Here is a 19486-nt window from a genome sequence, read left to right as displayed (position 1 = left end):
GAGGCAACCAAACTTCCCGTGAGGTGACTCGGCCCTATGACATTGTAAACAAGCAGGCTTGTGAATACATCTCACTTAATCAAATAGAAATATTGCTTTCGACTTCGAGACGGTTTTGCCGACAATTACTTACTTGTTAACCATGCATGCAGATCACGTTGGAACATTTCTGCGCTGAAATGTGTGCTGCCTGACCTGTATTTTTTCGCTTGCACATTAGTCGTTAGAGTGACTAGTGAGCAGGAAGGGCTGCATTAAATCATAATTGTCTTGAGCTCTCAACAACGTGGAGATTATACACTTCTTTCAGAAAGTTCAGGATTTTGCACTTAATGCGGAATTCGATACATTTTGCAATGCTGTCAGTTATTTTGTTACTGAGATTTAATAACTTGTCTGATGATTTAATAACTGGTCAGTTCCCCTTTAATATACATGATACCTTGCAGGGATCCAGCCAAGTTGCAGGAGTTGCAGTTGTCAGCAAGCAGAGTCAGTGACTGTTAGCAACAGAACCCAGCCTGAATCCAGTGCTGTCTGAGTCATAAAGATCAACCTACACTCATAAAAAGCCCCTGGTCTTGATCAAATAACACAAAAATGACATTTAAAGATCAAAACAGGGACAATGATATACAGTATACAGGTGTGTAACTAAGATAAGGAGAACATTTTATTAAGACGAAATAAACTTTAAAATACACAATCTCCCACAGTATTCTGGAACCTTTAGTACAACAATAAGTTGTGAGACGTCATATCATTTTGTATTTTTTATTGTCATTTCATAAATACCGCAGCTGTACATAGTCTGAATTCTGATTCAAGCACGATGCAATTAGCAATGCCTGCCAATGGAAAAAAAAATGCGGAAGTGATCACAACCATTAATATATATACAAAGGTCAAAGTATATACATACAGAAGGTTTCTGATGGTGCAGTTAGTACCCAGAAAAGAGTGAAAATTTACAGCTTGCCATTATTAGTACAGTATATGTATTATCAATAATTATAGTATCATTACAGATTAATTCCTCAAAGGCATCTACAGTACAAATAATCCCCACTGCTCAACATTGACTCATTAAATATTGAAGAAAATGCAGCATGTTAAAAAAATATTTTTTGTTCAGATCAATAATAGGCCAATTCAACATCGCATATAGGCATGAACATAAAAAAATAACTCTCACAAGAGGAAATGCAAGCAAACCAGAATGCAATTCCTTTAAAATACAGCACTCATTTACTCATTGTCTAGTTGATGAATACAACAGCAATGAAACGCAAGCAGACAATTTTGCAGTCATTGCCAATGACAGAACATGGATGCAGGCCTTGTGGCAATTTAACATTACACTTAAAGGGATGCAAGTGATAATCTCATCGACTCCTTTAGTCTGAAAGCCAACAGTATCATGATTCAAAGACAGTTCAAGGGTGTAATTCCCTCACCTCTACAACAACAGCTCTATATATTTCTTTTACATGGAATACATATTTTTTATTTATTTTTACACAAACAGGAAACAAAGTTGTTTTCTGCTAAGGATCCCTGCACTGAAACAAAACCAATACATGGTTATGTGTGGTTATATATATATATCTTAATACTGTGCTATGCAGGATCTTATAATTAAAAACAAAATATCGAGGTCTGTAAATCAAATGCTATTTCCATCACATCTTCAGAATTGCTCACAAAAACTCTTAAACTCAAATCACATGCTTCTGCACAGAGGGCTTCACATAATTTGGTTTACAGTAGCAACAGTAATAAGGGAGGGGGCTCTATTGAGTAGCATTGGGTTAAGCAGAAAAAAAAGCATTTGTGACAGGCTGGAGTGGATTATTCTTTAAAAATGGAATTCTAAAATAAATAGGATATCCGTTCACTTGAATCCAAAAGGGGGTCAGATCAGCATGTATTTCCACAGCATGACATAGCAGTGCAGTACTACGCCACACAGGTTTATTCATACAGGCTTTGTTGCCCTGCACTAAAAACCTACGTTTACAATGAGGGAGATGGAGGAAAAGGTACAGGCCACAGCAACCCCAGGGGAAGGCGGTCTATTGGATAACCTGCAAATTTGACCAAATTATGGAGCCGTTACAGCTTGTGCTGTAACATTGGTTGAGAAATGGGATGTGAAATGACAGAATTGGAAAAACTCAATTTCTAAACAAATAAGGGTAAAGCACATTAAGCCATCACTTCAACAGTCTGTGTTCTCCTCTTGGTTACGAGCTCATTCGATTCGTTTCCTATCCTGCAATGATCTTTGGTTATTAAAGCAGAAATGCAAAATGGTCTAAGTAAAATGAACAATGGGCCCTGGTCACAAGGCTTTTAGTTACAGTAAGTAATCTGTCATCATGAGCTGTGTGTATTAAATATACTGTAAGACAGCTGCCATCATCCAGCTTCAACCTGAATCCCACACATCTTTAACAAGAATCTTCCTCTGAAAAAAACAACCTTTTATTGCCATTTTATTGTGATTCTGTGGTTGGAAATGTGCACACATTGCAAACCCAATGTGTTCCAGCCATGCAGCTAAATGCTCAAGCGGTTGTCTGGACCAGTAATTTCTCAAATAGAGGTCATTATGGTCTTGAGGGTCCCCAGACCGTTTTGGGAACAAAGACACTAACTGCTCCAAGTAATAGGTGTATCAGGAGACTTTCTCTAGCAATTATCAACAGGTCACTTTAGAACATTATTTTAACACTTCCACACAATATTTCATGATTGATAGAAGAGTAATACATAGTGATTTACTTTATGTACAGTATGTAAGATGAAACTGGCAGTCCCTATTCCAAACCCTCTTCCATTTGAACACACTGGAAACCATGTTCTAATCTAGACAACTGCTTGGAGCTATCAGCTGCATGGTGACAGCGCACTGCTTTTTCACACTGCCAGCCACTCACAAAACATTTAGGTTGCCTACAGGAGATTAAAACTACATGTGTCCATCTTTTTATCCAGTTACGGATAAGGTTTGCACATCAATCTTGGATGATCACATCACTATGTGTAAGTGAATGCTGAAAACTGTGTACATTTTACAACCCCTGTCCAGTTGTTCAATAATATACAGTATTATACATATCTACATATAAACTAGTGGATGGTTCCATTCATTCTTTAGCCATCACTTCTATTTGGCATCATTAACTGTGACCATTGCCCTAAATGCAGTATACACAGTCTGATTCCATTTCAGACCCAGCTACAACTATGTTTTAACATAAATTGAAAGTGATTTCTAGTCAGTACCATATATATATACTGCACACTTTGCCATGATAAAAATATATATGTATACATGAGTTCTCTTAAAAGAAAACAAATATCACAACTTTGCAGCTTTTTACAGTATACAAATTTGTGATTACACAGCTTTTATAGTCTTTGACAAGCAAAAAGTAGAAATTAGCATGAATTATATTCATTTGACTATACTGGAACTTTTATGTACCATTTATGTACTGAGCAGCATAGATAGAATCTGCCTATATTAATATAATACACATGCATAGATCAGGGAATGAGCTGCATTTTTAACTTTGACATAAACTCACCTTTTGCTCTAAATTAGTTCATCATATAACACCATGCTGAACATTCCTTTTCTATCAGGAGTATCAATCTGCTAGAAACATTATATCTATAATAGTTTTTTTCATATATTATTTACAACAGGTAAGTCAAACATTCAGCCTTTGTGCTCAGTAATAAGATGCTATGAGATGCAGATGCAATTGACACTTTGGCCGCATGGTGGAGCTAAAGACTTTTTTCCTCAAATTCAAAGCATTTGTCACAGAGCTGTGCCAAACTACCATAGTACAGCACATCGGAATGGCTGTCTCTCCCTCATTTTCCTTGTTTATTTTTAGAAAATGAAATGACAAAAAAGCAAAGCAAAAAAACAGCCCAACAGGATAACAGAATCACTATGCAGATTTCAAGTCACCAGTGCAAATATAGCAATTTTAATAACCATTACATACAGTACAACATACTATATTATGTATGAACAAAATAACATTTTATTTATTTATTTTTAATAGAAAAGACAATACATTTTTACTGTGCCTCCCAGAATGTGTAACAATACTGATTATATAAAAGGGAAATGTCACATTCTTGAAAATGAAAACAACTTCAACAGAGATCTAGATAGTAATTAAGTTTTGGATCTGCATCAACTCGATTCCACTATGTTATTACATCGCAATAAATATGAAAAAAAAAAATGAGTTAGCTGCCAGCTCTCGACAAATATATAATTAGCCCACAATTAGAGTGTGAATAAATTGCATCCAGTCATGCAATGAGTTTAATTTTTATAACTAGATGAAAAACATCAGACTCTATGGTACAATGTAAAGGGCTCACTCTGGTGTTGTCTTCTGCTATTCTGGTCACGTGGATTGAAAGCAAAAATATTCCAGTAACCTTTTCAATTCCACTCTTAAAGCTCAGGTTGCTTTATGGAAGTTCCTAAGTCACAGTGCACAACTTTTCAGGCAGTACTCATAGTTAGAACAAATCTCTCACCGTTCCAAACCAACCCGGCTGAGCAAACTGGAAGGGGGTAGTATTTTGATAATCTTGCCAGTTTAACAATTGATTATTAAGGCAGATAAAATGGATGAATGCTTTCTGTGGCTTTTCTGGCAGGGTATAATGTGCATAGTGGAAACTCTGGTAACTGCTGAGAGACACTGCTGTGCGAGAGGCACGCTTTGGAGAGTCAAATACAGCCAATTATTTTTCAAAATCTACTAATGAAACATCTGTCCTTCTATCTGTTCTTCTCCTTTTGACTGCAAACCTCTCTAACCCTTCTTGGATCATCTTGCCTAATTTTATCTTCAAAAAACAAAGAAACTCCTGGAAAAATGTTCAACCCAGCACCTTTCATACTATAACTATTCTGATAATCCACGAGCCTTAATCCATTATACAAGCGTGACAACCCATGTTTTCTGACAATACCTGAAGAGAAGCTATCCTGGATGATGGTGTCTGGAGTTCTGTCCATGCCACCATTACTGACAAGCAAGAAAAAACAAAACACATGTACTGTATGCAAAAATATTGCAGACTGATTACACAGAAAATGCTGTGTGAATATAGCCTTTGGTTACATGGGTGCATTTAAATTCCAATTCAAGAGGAAAAAGAAGAAAGAGCCCCACCCTCTGGTAACAGAGGAAACAGTGGTGCAACAATAATATATACTGTATATATTTATCATTAATCACAGTATCAGAATCAATGGATCTCACAAAATCAAGTAAATCATCCTGGAGAGCATCCCAGGTCCACTCTGTAGAAGCCAACATACAGAATTTACTAGGGGCAAGAGAACTAGTAAAAGAAAAAGTGTGATCACCACCGAGATATTCATCCACCTTTCAGTCCTGGAGTGACACAGGACAAAATCACAGTATAACTCTAAATGCCTGAGCTGCTAGACACCAGGGAAGTGATTTTAAATAGCATAGTGATAAAAAAGGAAAGGCAAATGGTACAAGCTGGAGAAAATATATCCCTGACTCTTTCAGCGATTGTTTATGTTCTTGAAAGATGTCTGAAAATCTTTGGCTTTAGCCACATTACCACCATTAATGAAGTTGTTCCATAGTATATACAGGTATGCACAGTATTTTGTCTGTCATGCCTTCCTGAAGTTTACAGTATATCACATTTTGCTATGAATTCACCATTTTCTACTATGCTTTTCTATGCCGTTACCACAGTACATCACAGTGAATGCTTTTTGAGGATGGGCTGGCATGGGCTCCAAATACTGCCCAACCATGTCTTTCCCTCCTTGCTTCGCTAGAACATCAGCTGCTGTTAACAAAGCTCTGAAAGAACAATCGAACAAATATGGTGCCAGTTTGCCAACTCTCTCCCGCACTTTGTGGAGAGAACAAAAACAATGAATGTTTCACAAATCAAAAAGTCTTAACCTCTGAAAACAGGACAAGGCGAGAACCACAGTAAAATATCCACAGGGCTTTAGTAACTGAGCCAATGTGTGCTGTACAAACTCACTAAAAACAGCACCCGGGTGCTTAGCACTGCAGTTTCACTTATAACCTGCTGAGTAACAGTGCAGAGTAGAATATCACACTAGAAAATCAGCAATAATAATCTTCTTTTCTCTTCCTGGATATCTACTAAGTCTGAAAGTCAGCAGGTTAAGATCCATCCCATTTCTGTTTCGAGACAAAATTTTATTTTCAGTGTTTCAGTTATTCAGCTGTGCTGTATACTGTAACAACAGGAGCAGGAGATTTTAGCTTCAAGATTCTGTTATGCCATATGTGGGATTCAGAGTTAATTTTAACTGACCTGCACGAAGATGCTCTGTTTAAAAAATATATTATTATTCAGCTGATTAAATCTAAATAATTTAAGAATGATGTTTAAAATGGTAATTGCTAAGTGAATGGCTTGCCAAAAACAGCTAAGCACACAGTTATAATCGTTCAGACAAGATCCCTCCAAAAAAACATTCAATTTCTTTGATGTCCCAGTGTATGTAGTTATTTTAGATCTTTTAAATTAGCTTTGGTAATTAAACTGACTGACTTCAGAGGACCTTCATTATAGGGGATGTCTGTGAACATCACTCTCGGATTGATTCCTTTAGTCTGTAACTAAAGTGCTAGATTGTTTCATTTCAGGAGAAGCCGTTACACCCATGTGCAAAAAAACAGCTCAAATTAATATCATTTTAAAAACTCAAGCACCTTTCTAAAAGGTTTAAATGAAACGTAAATGGAAAAACTGGGGTTTGCGCTTGTAGACTAATATCAATCTTATTTCGCTTTAACATCGATGCAGAATTTAAAAAGACCATTAAGAAAAATAAAACCCCCAAAAAAAACCTTAAGCTGCCAAGCAAGCATGTGCTTTTTCCAAAATATAAAAAAACCTCTGGTTTAGATAAATGTATTACTGGTTTATCTACGAGTGTACCTCGCTTTGATCTTTCTCTCTCTGCTTCCCAGATTTTCTTTTTGTGAGGATTTCATTGTCTTATCAGATGACCTGCCCCCCAGGACCATGCCTTTTGCCAGCTTCACGCGCCAGTTTCTCATTCAGTAAAAGCTCGAGCAAACAGAGGAACGGGCAGAGATCGAGGCAGGGGGCGGCGGCGGCTCCCCCAGCGCTCGGCAGCGCGTTAGGAGCGGTAGTCCTTCTTGCTGTAAGGCTTGTTGCCCAGAATGCTGTCCACCTCATGCACAATGGAAGAAGATAGCTTCGGAAGAACCTGCAGGGCAAATGTAAAGATAAACTCTCATTAGCCAAAGAACCGTATCTGAAAACGTTAATTCCCTGACACTGCTAAAATATCCTAAAACATGTAGTGAAATATTATCATGAGGTCTCGTGAGTGGGGAGAGGTGGATATGAATGTGAACTACACACAGAATTCTGAAAGACATTTATTTTGTTTCTCTGGATAAATACAGGGCACAAACAAAACACTCCTAGTTTTTTTTTTTTCAAATGTCATTAAAGTCTAGTGAGCAGTGATGCCAGAAGCTATCATCTCAAATCCTTCGGTGGAATGAAACACAGCTGGCCTTATTATTCTATAAACCAAACCAGCCAGAAATATTGAAATAATGAATACTGTCCAGATAATATTTCCTACATTCTTTCAGAAACAATTTTATTAAACTGTGAAGGGGTGACGTTTTAGCTTCCTGCAGTGTAAGTAAACTGTATTCTTACTATACGTGTCTGACTTAAAGGAAAGGTCTATTGTCCACCAGCATGGATCAGTATGTTAACAGGAGAGACAGATGCCCACCACCAATGTTCACAGATATGGATTTTTCATGCTCTCACAGTGTGTCCAGGCTTTACATACTTACAGTACCTCCCCATAGTGCTGGTGTGCACAAAACTCTGACACACCCCTGTCCCTGCAGCTGCTTTCAGCGCAGAACATCGCACACTCACCTGTATTGCTCCTATATTTTCCATCAGCTGGTCTGTATTGGAAGCCCCCAACAGCACCGAGCTGACCCCTTCATTCCGTAGGCACCATGCTGCAGAAGAGACCACAACACAGGGATGACACTTTGCGGCCCAGCCGGTATCCCAGGTAAAAATGCACCTGCAAGACTGCAAAGTCCCATGGCAGACCTTCATCTGTGGCAGTTCTGTCATGGGATTCTGAAGCAGCGCCAAGGTCCATTTTTATGGTGGGGGAGACCGGACCACTGCCACACTGGTCTGTGGCAGAAGAGGAGCTCTGCGTTTTTTCCTACCAGCCAAGATATTGTTCAAGGCTGGAGGCACACGTGATCCACCCACAGAGGCAGACCCCTGCACAGTGGAGATTAAGATGTGTTTGCCCACTGCTGTACAAGGCAGCAAGCCTGCAGGGTGTAAGCCATCTGTGGTATTTGGAGTATAATGGCAACGTGGGAGGGGGTCCACTCTGCGCAACACGCAAGATTCCGTTCCAAGTTAATTGCTAGATTTTTTAAAAAACGGATTTTAATAGCGGTATTAATTAGAAATTAAATTCCGTCTTTATCAATAAACTCAAGGAAGAAACGAAAGCCCAAAAAGTAATTGTGAACACCATTTCTAATTTACCTTACATGTAATATGCTCATATCATTTGTCAAATTTGAAATAAAGATTTTCGTTTCACTGGATTGGAAAATTCACTGAAAGAAATCCAGTGATGGGCTTTCTAAGGTCTATAATAAATATTTTCACAGCTGTAAGGCGCTAACCGAGGTCACACAGATACAGTCTAATAACATACTGGCAGAGTCTGAGGATGGTCTTTAGAAACTGGCTAATGTCCATCCTTCTACCATCCTGGTAACACACATGCTGTAACTATAGAAAATAAACATGACAGCAAAACTTTACATGGTATTGTAAGAAATACAATGGGTTAAAAGAGAAAGATCCTTTCCAGGGACTGAAAAACATGACACATTTGCTATTGACTAAAGACTATCTTTACAAAAATCACTTCCGGCTATTGCCCGAGTGACAACATTAATTACAGTGACTGGGCAGATAATGGTATTATGCCAAGGGTTTGTGAATCACCATCTACAAGTCTGTCGTGCCACAGTGCTGCAAAATATAAACAAAAAAAAACTGATCAAGGTCAGTTTTGTTTTTCTGCAAGCAGCCCAGAAGTTTATGTAAGGTTCCTTTCATGTTAGATGAACTCCCCTACCATTTATTTACATAGCCTGTTTGTCTCACAGGCACTTTAATGATTCTCTGGGGAGTTTTAATCAGTCAGTTTGCAAATTCAATTTTGCCAGTGCCCCTTAAATCGATACCTGATTTACAACAGCATCTTAATTGATGGGAAGATTACAGTATGTGTGTATGGGAATTAGGTTTACTGATTGGGGAAACACAGCCCTTTCACTACTGCTAATAGTGTTATGCAACCAAGCTCATTAGCTAGGAACTGGGTTAAGATCTACAGTACAGAGAAAACCAGTTTAAACATTAACTATGTCCTGAAGTAGAAAGCAACCATGGACATAAGGCACAATTTTAGAACCTAGTGACCTCTACATATCTCCCAAAGGGTCAACAGATACATTAGTATGGGGTAATGTTCTCAGAATTTGAATACTGTAATAATCTGTTTGTTGTTGCAATCTGCTCAGATACACAGCACATACAGTAAGGACCATCACTTGTACAAACACACATTTCAAGGAGCTCATTTTACCTTGCTTTGCATTTTTCTTGCAGTATGATCTCACCTGTCTCTGTCATGTTTTTACAGTGCATTACCAGATGGCATTACGATACTACTGTTATTTACTACTCATTGCTCATTAAATTGTGTAGTGCTTTTAAGTGCCAAGGAAAACAAAGACTAACACTACAGTAAAACTACAAATATTCTATCAATCTATCCGCTATGCAAAATTTAATTTATTTAAAATCATCACGATCTTACGTGTAAATTCAACAAAGACCTCCAGTGCACTGAGAGTACAGCTAGCATTCCCACAGACTGCTTTTAACTGTGCCACAAGCACACTGCATAGTCCACCAAGCAAGACAAAGCGTATTTCTAAAACACATATTGAACACGGCTGAGCTGCACCACAGGAAGTGGCATTTTGACCCTGCTACACCATACCTTTCTTTTGTAAGCTGGTTTTTATTTTTTCAATACCAACTATTGTGATAGCTTTCACTGTCCTTTGCAAAACTTTGGTTTTTACCTGCTTTAATAACATTCTACTATGAAAAAAACACAGAAAGCTAAATGAAATTGGGAAAAAATAACATTAAAATATCCTTTACTTGGAAAAAAAGATTTTTTCATTTACCAAAAATGTCTGGTTCAAAGAATTATTCTTCATCATATTCTAATGATCACCTAGCTACAGTAATAGTTTCAACATACATGCAAAATTATTAAATAGAAACAACCCAAATCTATTTGAAAAGCTTTATAAATGGCAAAATGTTTGCTCTGAACATTGGGTCCACACGTCCTACCAAACGCTATGATTTAGATTTTAGGCCCTATCATCTTTCCTTAAAAAGCTCAAAATGATTTTGGTTTTAAAAGGGCAGCTGAAGATGATCATGTTTAAATCCTCTACAAATTGGGTCTCCTTCTGACCAGCTCTATCAGAAAGTGGAAAAAGGTTTTATTTTTCACTCGTTTGGGTCAATAGCGCAGGGCTCAGACATTTTTCAGCTCCCTGGGAGTGAAGCCAGTGAGCTAGTGTTCACAGTGCCACACATCAGACAGCAGCCCAGTGCACACAAGCTTCCAAACAGACAGACAACAGGTAACGGGACAAAATGTGCCAGTGCTGCTGCTGCTGTTGAGCGAGAGACAGACGGACAGACAGACAGAAAGAGAGAGAGCAGCAGTGTTGCGCGTACCGATGGCGAGCTGTGGCAGTGTGCAGCCCAGCCGCTCTGCGATTGCCTGCAGCTCTTTCAACTTCGCCTGCTGGCGCCGGCCCTCCTCACTCAGGATCTTGTCCTTCAACCACTGGTACCCCTGTCAACACACAGCACACGTGTTCAAAAACACCGCCTGCTGCTGCTCACAACGCCCCCACCTGCCGGGGGAGGTGCTGCAGGAAACCCACTAGTCTTGTTGGCCAACCATGATTTACCCTGAGAAAGAGTCGAGGTTTTGGGAATGCTTTCTTTGCTAATGTCAAGGCATTTATCTGACCAGGAGTTTAAATTCTTAATCTTTAATCCTCGGCACGGATCCTTTTCACTTCCACAGCCCCCAAGGATGTGAACCCCATGGGCCTAGGCATGGTAAAAGCAATCCTGTTTCTGTGATCCTAGAACATAATCTGTTGGGCCAGCAGGAGGACAGACACAACTGTAATTAAACAAAGACCCACATAATCCTGGCCCAGTGCCAGGGATGCAGAGAATTGCTCTGCACACCAGTAGTAGAGTTTGAGCCAGTAAGCACAAGGCAACAGGTTCACTCTCACACAGTACCGCTCAGAAGCCCCAGCATGCTCCACACCTAACTTTTGACCTTCTGAGAGGTACACTGGGCCTAAATGACATTGCAGAGAGTATTATGAGGTGTATAGTATCTCTTCTATAATAATCCTATTTGCACCTTCCTTTTTGATATTTTAAAACTACCTGATAAGAAATATCCTTCCATCTTTAAAGAATACTTGATTTAACTTATAAATCATTTATTAGTCAACAAGAGGCAGGTTTCCCACAGCTCTCCCACTAGTTGGGTGATGAAATACTGTAAGTCAGCATGGTTTTGTTTTTAAACAGGTGACTCTTTTTTCCCTTTTAGTTTAAATACACAGAGACATACTGTAGATAAGTACATTTTTTAGCAGTTCACCTTCCAGCACACACACACACCTGCATTCTACTTTGATCCAGAATGCTGTCTAATAAGAGTCCTCAGTGCAAGGTAATTTTGTGTGGAACAGTGCATGAGCAAGCACTGAAAACATAGGAAGGTTTAAAGGATTTTGGATTCTTGTTCAGTATTTTAAAGACTTAAAGTAAGAAGTAATGTAAATTCCATGCTGAAAAACAGAAAGGAGAAACACAGTTTTGGCTGAAGAAGTTGTTTTCACACTCAACGAAATATAGAATTTTAGAAAAGTTGAAATCAACACAAATTTAGCACTAAATTAATCAACATTAAATTCAAGTTAAATCAATACAAATGAACAGCAGATGGTTTCCAGTGCCTGTTAGTTGATCATGCTCAATTCAAAGAGAAATGTCCCTTAATGAGCACAACAGACATAGCACTGAGCTACGAAGTGGTTGACTTAAAAAGGTGTATGTGCAATGACAATATAAAATCCGACATCACCAGAAGTACATCCATATCAAAGATTCACAATATTAAGGACATTGTTTGCATTAATAGAGTGTGAATCAAAAGGAATAAAATCCTGTAAATGTGCAGATCACTAACAACCAATTTTATGACAACTACTGGACAGTTTTTTCATTGGTTTTTTAGCTCCAATCTAATTCACTCTATATACTCCATGTATCTTGGAAGTATATTTAACACGACAAAATATGAAACCTTCTATGGAAGTATGTTATTTAGGTGTAAGAAAAGGAATAAGTGAACTAGCATTTTTTTGCTGACAGCTATTACAGTATGTGTTGTATTTTAAAGCAATGAAGTAACTAGATTTCTATGGGAAAACAGGAAGTCTTGCATAGGGGGGCCTGCTATGTCATCTAAAGTAAAAAATATATTTTAACAATCTAAATGAGGTCAATCAAACCATAAAAACAGATGGCTGTGCACAGTAACACAATGGAAGACCAACACTATCCCAACATATCACATCACAAATGCAGGAGAAACAACAAAAGGTCATTATATCTGCGTAAAAGTAAAGTAGCAATACCACAGAGTGTGCGTTGAAGTATGCATGATTTTAGGATACTGAAGATCTCTAAGAAGTCAGTTCACGTCACTACCACCAGTGTTTACGTCTGGGCTGTACAGTTTGTGTTGAGGCTTTACTGTATATTGTCCTCATCTGTTTGCATAGAAGAGTTTCAAGAAAACTCGGAACAGTTATGACAACATGAGAGAAAAATAAGGCCCTGCAGTACAGCAGGGTGTGGTGGAAACACAGAGAGGAGCCCAGGTGCCTGCAGTGCACCAGTCACCATGGGGCTAGCGGTACCTTCAGAGATGCCCGAGAATAAGGAGGTACCCCACTGTCGTATTTCCCTGAGATGATCCCGCAGGCCAGTGGGGACCACGTCATAGCACCCACACCTGGAAAGAAAGAGGATTCCATCAGGCAGCACATCTTCAACACATACACCCCATACAAGCTTCATTAGGACTCCACACTGTACTCATACTGCAAAGGACACTGGATACACAGGTAAGAATCTTATCTGCCTGATCTAATCTGTATATTATCTTAGGGATGTGAAAGCTTTCTTTTCCATTTCTTTACTCTGGCCTCTTACAACTGTGGGCAGACGATCTTAGATGTCCAAATTGCTTCTGTTACAGGATATAATACCAAGAAATGTCTTTACCAGGTGCATCATTTAATAAATAAAATCTAATAAAACATAGTAACTGCGTAATTGAATACATACTGTATAAAGATTGGGAAAATCCATGAGCACATCTACTTCAGGATAAACAAAGAAAGAAAGAACCATGAAGACAACTGGAAATTGTCTAAGGTAGTGAATTTACGACTGAAAAAGCAATGACTTCTTTACACTAATGGTTGCTGGTGTTTGGAACACACGGAACAGCTTTCTTCTAGCTGTTCCACTGGCTCTTTCAAGAAACAGCAGAGGTATTTGGTTGAATTAATTTCTAGACAAAATAGGCTCTATGGTCTCCTTTCATTTGTAATCTCTTCTTCCATACTAGAAATTAGCTGCATATCCTATCTTTGAATTTAGTCGATGACTAGAAGGATGAAACTCAATATGTTATTTACTTATTTTGCAAATCACTTAAGTATCTACATGTAATAGTATCTACATGTTTTGTCTAGATCAATCGCCCCTCTCTGTACCTATCTTGTGGAAGAGCTCTGGCAGCTGCACCTCCACCTTCTCTCTCTGGAACATGTGGTACTCAGCCTGCTCACAAATCGGTGGGATCAGGTTGAACTGCCGCGCCACAGAGTACGCCTCCTGCAAGAGTGGGAACAGCAGGGAATGAGCACGCTCACGTTGTCACTTGAGTTTCTCAAGCATCACCTTGGTTCTTTCATCGGAGTAAGCCATTAGTTCCAATTCAGGTAACACTCTTCTGAGACACAGGCTGTATTTTATTTCATTGCCTTGTTTTGGTGGTGTGATCATAAGCAAAAATCTAAAAGACTGATTCTCAGATCCTGAGGGCCCTACAGTATATTTGCCTAGATCTCCTGTTTTCTAAGGGTGTTTACACAACCGGGTCAAAAATCAAAATCACGATCAAAATATGCACATAAAGGAAATAGAATAAACAGTATTTACAAAGCTCTAATATAAGACAAGCATCCATTTCTGATCCTGGAACCCAAAGCATTAACAGACTCTATAGCACTTCAGTCCTTCTCAATAATACTATACACACATTTACATGGCTGTACAGCATGCTTGGAGTCAGCCCTACACTACAAATCTCCTATGTGCTACATAGTTCCTACATCTTTGAGTGCACACTGCTCAGGACTTCAATTCACCTGGCTTAGTATGTTAACACTGTGGCTTATCAGCTTTCTATAGTGCACTGCTGTGGAATAACAATTTAAGATTTTCAGGGAAATACAGTATGCTCCTCAATAAAGCTGTATTGCACAATCCCCTCCATTCAAAGGACTCAGTTCAAACCAATATGATGAGAAATTCACTTCAGTCTCTATGCTCATTAAGGCTGGGTCCCTTGTTTCTACTTAAGGCTGTACAACTGGGTCAGATTTGGAGCTGGAGTCTTGAAATGGAATAATGTACAGTACACTGGGGGTTACTGTTAAGGCTTGTGACCCATCCCAAATTAAATTCAGCCTGCCCAAAGACAATTTAGAGTGATACCTAGCACTCTTTAAAATGAGGTTGCACACTTTCTCAGCTCAGGGAAACATGTTCTGGTAGGCTTTGCTATAGGAAGGTAACAGGTACAGTACAGTATGTGGGAATTCATTTCAAATTTGGAATTATTAGGTCAGTGTTTTTCAACCAATGTGAAGCAGGACAGTGATTTGCTTTCAGACTTTAACAGGTACGCACTGGAATATTGGAAACATTACATACAGTATGAGAAAAAGAATTAAATCTTCAGTTTTCAAGTTCGATGGACAGAATAAAAATCAGAATGAAGAATGTCTGAGAGAGGCTGAACTAGAGCTCTCTGCCGTCAATTCCTGCCAGGATGAGGCCACTGAAATAGATCAGGGTTCATAAAATTCATAAGAATGTTCCTGTTTGTTAACGGTTATGTGAAGGAAGGGAGGCTGTGTGCTAATTTCCTAAATAAGTGTGCCTAGGATGAACAGTTTGAGAAACACTGCTCTAGGTAGTAGTGCATTCTGGGCAGATTGGGCTGACACTGGCATGGCACACACAAGCAAAACATCTAGTGTTGTAAACACTGGTGAATGACACATCACTGGAATATGACACTCTCCCTAAAGTTGATAGATCACCAAACATTAGGAATACCCATTTTCATACTGTGAAAAAAGTAATACTTGAAAAAAAAGTACAGAGTGATATTACCCTTAACTACGGTATATGAGACTGGGGCTGATTCAGTCTGGTCATGCCAAGGGAAAACAACAGTGTGTCTTTTTCTGCTCCGGTGCTTATGCTAGATTCTTAATACAAGTTTACTATGGTCCCTGCATAGTAATAATGCACTTTTGTCATGATGTTGTCACCTGTAAACCAATTTACCTTCATGCATTCACAGTTCTTTCCTATGATTCACTGTGTGCTTCCACAGTAGTAAAACATTTCACCAAAAATCCTTGTGTAACTGTAAACTGTATTACAAAACAGCTGTAGTGCCATGTGAATGTACCATGAAACCCTGCCATCACCTGCTGCTATGACACAATCCACAAGCCAACGAGAAGCCAGCTCACCATGATCTCCATGGAGCTCCATCGTGACGTGCCCCAGTACATGGCCATCCCCTGATTGATGACGTGAGTCATTGCCCGCACTGTCTCTGTGGAGCAAACACAGAAGGCCCAGGGCAGGCAGAGAGAGAGATGGAGCAAGATGAGCAGAACATTGCGAGGGTTATACAGAGAAGGGGGGGGGGAGTGAAAAGAGGGAGGAGAAGATGTAGGGTTGAGAGGTAGGTGAAGGCAGCAAAGAACAGAGAAAGTGAAAAGGGGGATCACGGAAACAATTAAGCAGGGAAAGGACAGAGAATGTAAAGAAGAAAGAGATAAAAAACAGAGAGAAATGAGTTTTATTGAGCTCAAAGTTCTGGATTCAGGTTTGACAGAGCACAGAAAATTATGAACCTCTTTCATTTCCCTATTACAGCCATTCTATAGGCAAAGTCAAGGTTTCAATACTGTACATCAGCACCATGTGACATTTTTTCCAGAATGTCCAGAATGTTTATGTGCTCCTTTCTCTGCTGGTATAAATAAAAAGGTTTGGCTATCACAAGGTGAGAATTAGAATTAAAAGCCAAAAGGCACACATCTCCTTTAGATGTGTTTCCAATCCCTCTTGTACATAAAATACATACAGTTCTTTGCACAAGGCTGCTGGGTTGAAAAAGGTGCAGGAAAAGACGCACTACCCAGTCATCCCTTCAACTCCATCACTCCATTTTGGAAAATATCTTTGTATTCCCCTCAATCTTATTGTTCTTCTAATTTATGCTCATGACAGTGCAACTGTACAGAACTATGGGAAACTATAAGGATTTTGAAGATAACATACAGAAACATGCTACATCCTTTGTTTTGGATGGGACAACCAGGAATGCCTGGTTTGGGGTATGTTCACTCATGCTGGGGCATAGATGTATGCATCTGTGCTGATATATACCAAAGTAAGCAAAGATAGCAGACTGTTCCACCCATGGCAATGCCTCTATAAAGCACACTTCTAGCTATTAAGATCTACAGGTTGGTTTTGAGATCTCCCAAGCTGCTCCAGTCCAGCACTGTATAGTTCACCGTCACTCAGTATGAGACCAGATCAGATGTATCTCTAGGAACAAGCTGTGAGAAGAAGGAAACTGTGCTGACCATATTTTATTTTCTAAAGATCAGAATAGGCAGAAGCGCAATAATAAAATGTCATATCTTACTAACATTAGGCAGTTAAACAACAGTATGCATACAACTATTTTTAATGTAGATAATAAATATATTATATAATATATAAATAAAATATATTAAATGTATATAATAATGTATTAACTGTTGTTTAGTTGCGTAATGTGTGTGGATGGAGCCTTAAATGCAATGATCAGATAAATTCTCCCAACTTTTTATTTTGTTATTTTTCAACAGAGAAAAAACTTTTAAGCACTGAATGTTAAGAAGGAATGTTTTTCATGGGGGAAATAAAAAATAACCCACGTTGTGTGCAAGAATTAATGCCAAACATGGCCTTATGGTTTCACAATGGCACATTTTAAACATAGAAATCAAGACAAAAATTGAATTTTCTAGATATGCAGATTCACATGCATATATATAGTATATACTGTAATAAAACAGTTTAATTCAGTTCTTAAGAAGTGAAGAGCCTTACTCACAAACCTATAGTGTTTACAATAGAAAGCTAGCGTTACCAAATCATTATACTTTAACTGTTTATGTACCAGTTAATTGATAAATCAATGGCAATAAGATGTCCATTTAGACAGCTGAATTGGCACATCGGCCAGTGAAGTCTCCTGAGAGGAAGTGCTCTCCAGTCAGAGAAGACGGCCAGAGATATTCCCTGAAGAAACAGCAACGTGATAATCTACATACTAGCTTTTGTTTTCAAGCTAAACACAAATAGAAATTTATCCAGCTTAAGAATGAAAGTTCAAGATTAGTGAATAAAGCTCTGCAGTAGCTCCTTTAATAAATTAGCTTACGTCATGCAGGTGCTTGCACAAACAAGGCTACAGAGAAAAGAAACACAAAAACAAAGCAAAGCAAGACTCTGAGAAGGGCAGAGCCTGCCGCTGGAAGGATAGAGCACGCAGCACACAAACACATGCACTGACAACACTCACAGTACAGCACCAACACACAGACATGGGAGGAGGGGAGGTGCTGTAACATCAGCCATCATCTTGCAAAAAAATTGTATTGTGTGACCAAGGCCAGCCTTTAATAAACAGCAATGAAGCAGTGGTGTCAGGAGGAGAAGAGAGAAGAAGCTCTGCTGTGGTCACTGTCAGAGGCGCAGTAGCGAACCTTACAGCTGTCAGAACCTTGCCGAAAGGAATGTTCCCTAAAGTAGGAATTAATACTAACTTGTTATCTGTCATTAACATCATTCAGCCTGCACCTAAACAGAAAAGCCCATTTAATTATTTTGTCTTGGAGTAGCAAACCTCTAGCTTGTTATGTGCAAAGTCGGGGTCCGCATTTTAGAAAGGCTGAATGAGTGCTGTAGTTTTGCTTTAGAGTAGCACATACAAAAACCACAGAGCCCCAGTGCCACTGTGCGTCACTTATGGGACTCCAGCTGCTACGGGAGACGAACTTCACCTTTTGAAGTGTTCATGAAAGGTGAGACAAGTGTAATGAGAAAGGACAGCTGAATGTCAGGTAAGGCAAACGCTCAGGTGTGTGAACTGGTGAAGCTGTGGGATGCATTCACTCTTAAGCTGCTTCTTGTCAACAGAGTTTATGATGACCTTGAGCAGATGACCACAATGAGGAATCTCTAGAAGTTCTGTAAGCGAAGCAGAGAGGGAATGGGGGAGGGGGGGACACAACAGCACTGGGGTAGTGCAGTTAGAAAGACCCACACTGCTCCTCGGACTGGACAAGGCTGACACCTCAACCTCTGCAAGTACACTGTAAGTTCTGACTGTGTGTACAAGCTGTTCTGAGTGGGAATGATCACTTGAATCAACACTTCATTGCAACTGGCTTGAAAACCCTGTAAAATTTGCTGTTGTTTTCCTGGAAAGAACAGAAATGGAAAAAAGAAATGGTGAAATCGCAAGGAAAAGAAAGAAAAACAGATGAGTAAGCTCTAAACGTCTGAATAATTTTAAGGATTTTAGAGATGCTACACAGCAGAAAAAGAAAGGATCTCGAGAAGACGACTTCCCTCCTTGTGAGGCTGTGAAACAGCACAGGGTAACTTTGGGCAGGGCCCATTAAGCCCAGATGGTCGACTGCAGGCATGCTTTATATCACAGTACAGTGTGCAGAAAGAGAATGCTATGGCACGCAATTGATAATCAATTATAAACACAGCTGGATGT

At 39.1% G+C, this 19486-nt stretch overlaps 1 protein-coding gene across 9 annotated transcripts in view; it reads right to left on the bottom strand.

Annotated features, from left to right (window-relative positions):
• The window catches only part of kcnab2a (potassium voltage-gated channel subfamily A regulatory beta subunit 2a), a 153098-nt gene that overhangs the window by 12819 nt on the left and 120793 nt on the right, over positions 1-19486 (bottom strand). For 7 of the 9 annotated variants that reach the window (XM_069184009.1, XM_069184008.1, XM_069184012.1 and 4 more), the window contains 6 exons: positions 16161-16246; positions 14103-14223; positions 13239-13333; positions 10954-11074; positions 8011-8099; positions 761-7312 (listed from right to left, as the gene is read on the bottom strand). In XM_069184009.1, coding sequence (XP_069040110.1) covers positions 7223-7312; positions 8011-8099; positions 10954-11074; positions 13239-13333; positions 14103-14223; positions 16161-16246 — 602 coding nt within the window. In that variant the 3' untranslated portion in view covers positions 761-7222. Of the gene's footprint in view, positions 1-760; positions 7313-8010; positions 8100-10953; positions 11075-13238; positions 13334-14102; positions 14224-16160; positions 16247-19486 lie in introns of those variants that run through there. The other 2 variants (XR_011183670.1, XR_011183669.1) reach the window with 2 other exon arrangements.

Source organism: Lepisosteus oculatus, chromosome 25, assembly GCF_040954835.1.
Source record: "Lepisosteus oculatus isolate fLepOcu1 chromosome 25, fLepOcu1.hap2, whole genome shotgun sequence".
NCBI classification, from domain to species: Eukaryota; Metazoa; Chordata; class Actinopteri; order Semionotiformes; family Lepisosteidae; genus Lepisosteus; species Lepisosteus oculatus.
The sequence above is the reverse complement of the archived record's forward strand: the minus strand, read 5'-3'. Positions and strand labels throughout refer to the sequence as shown.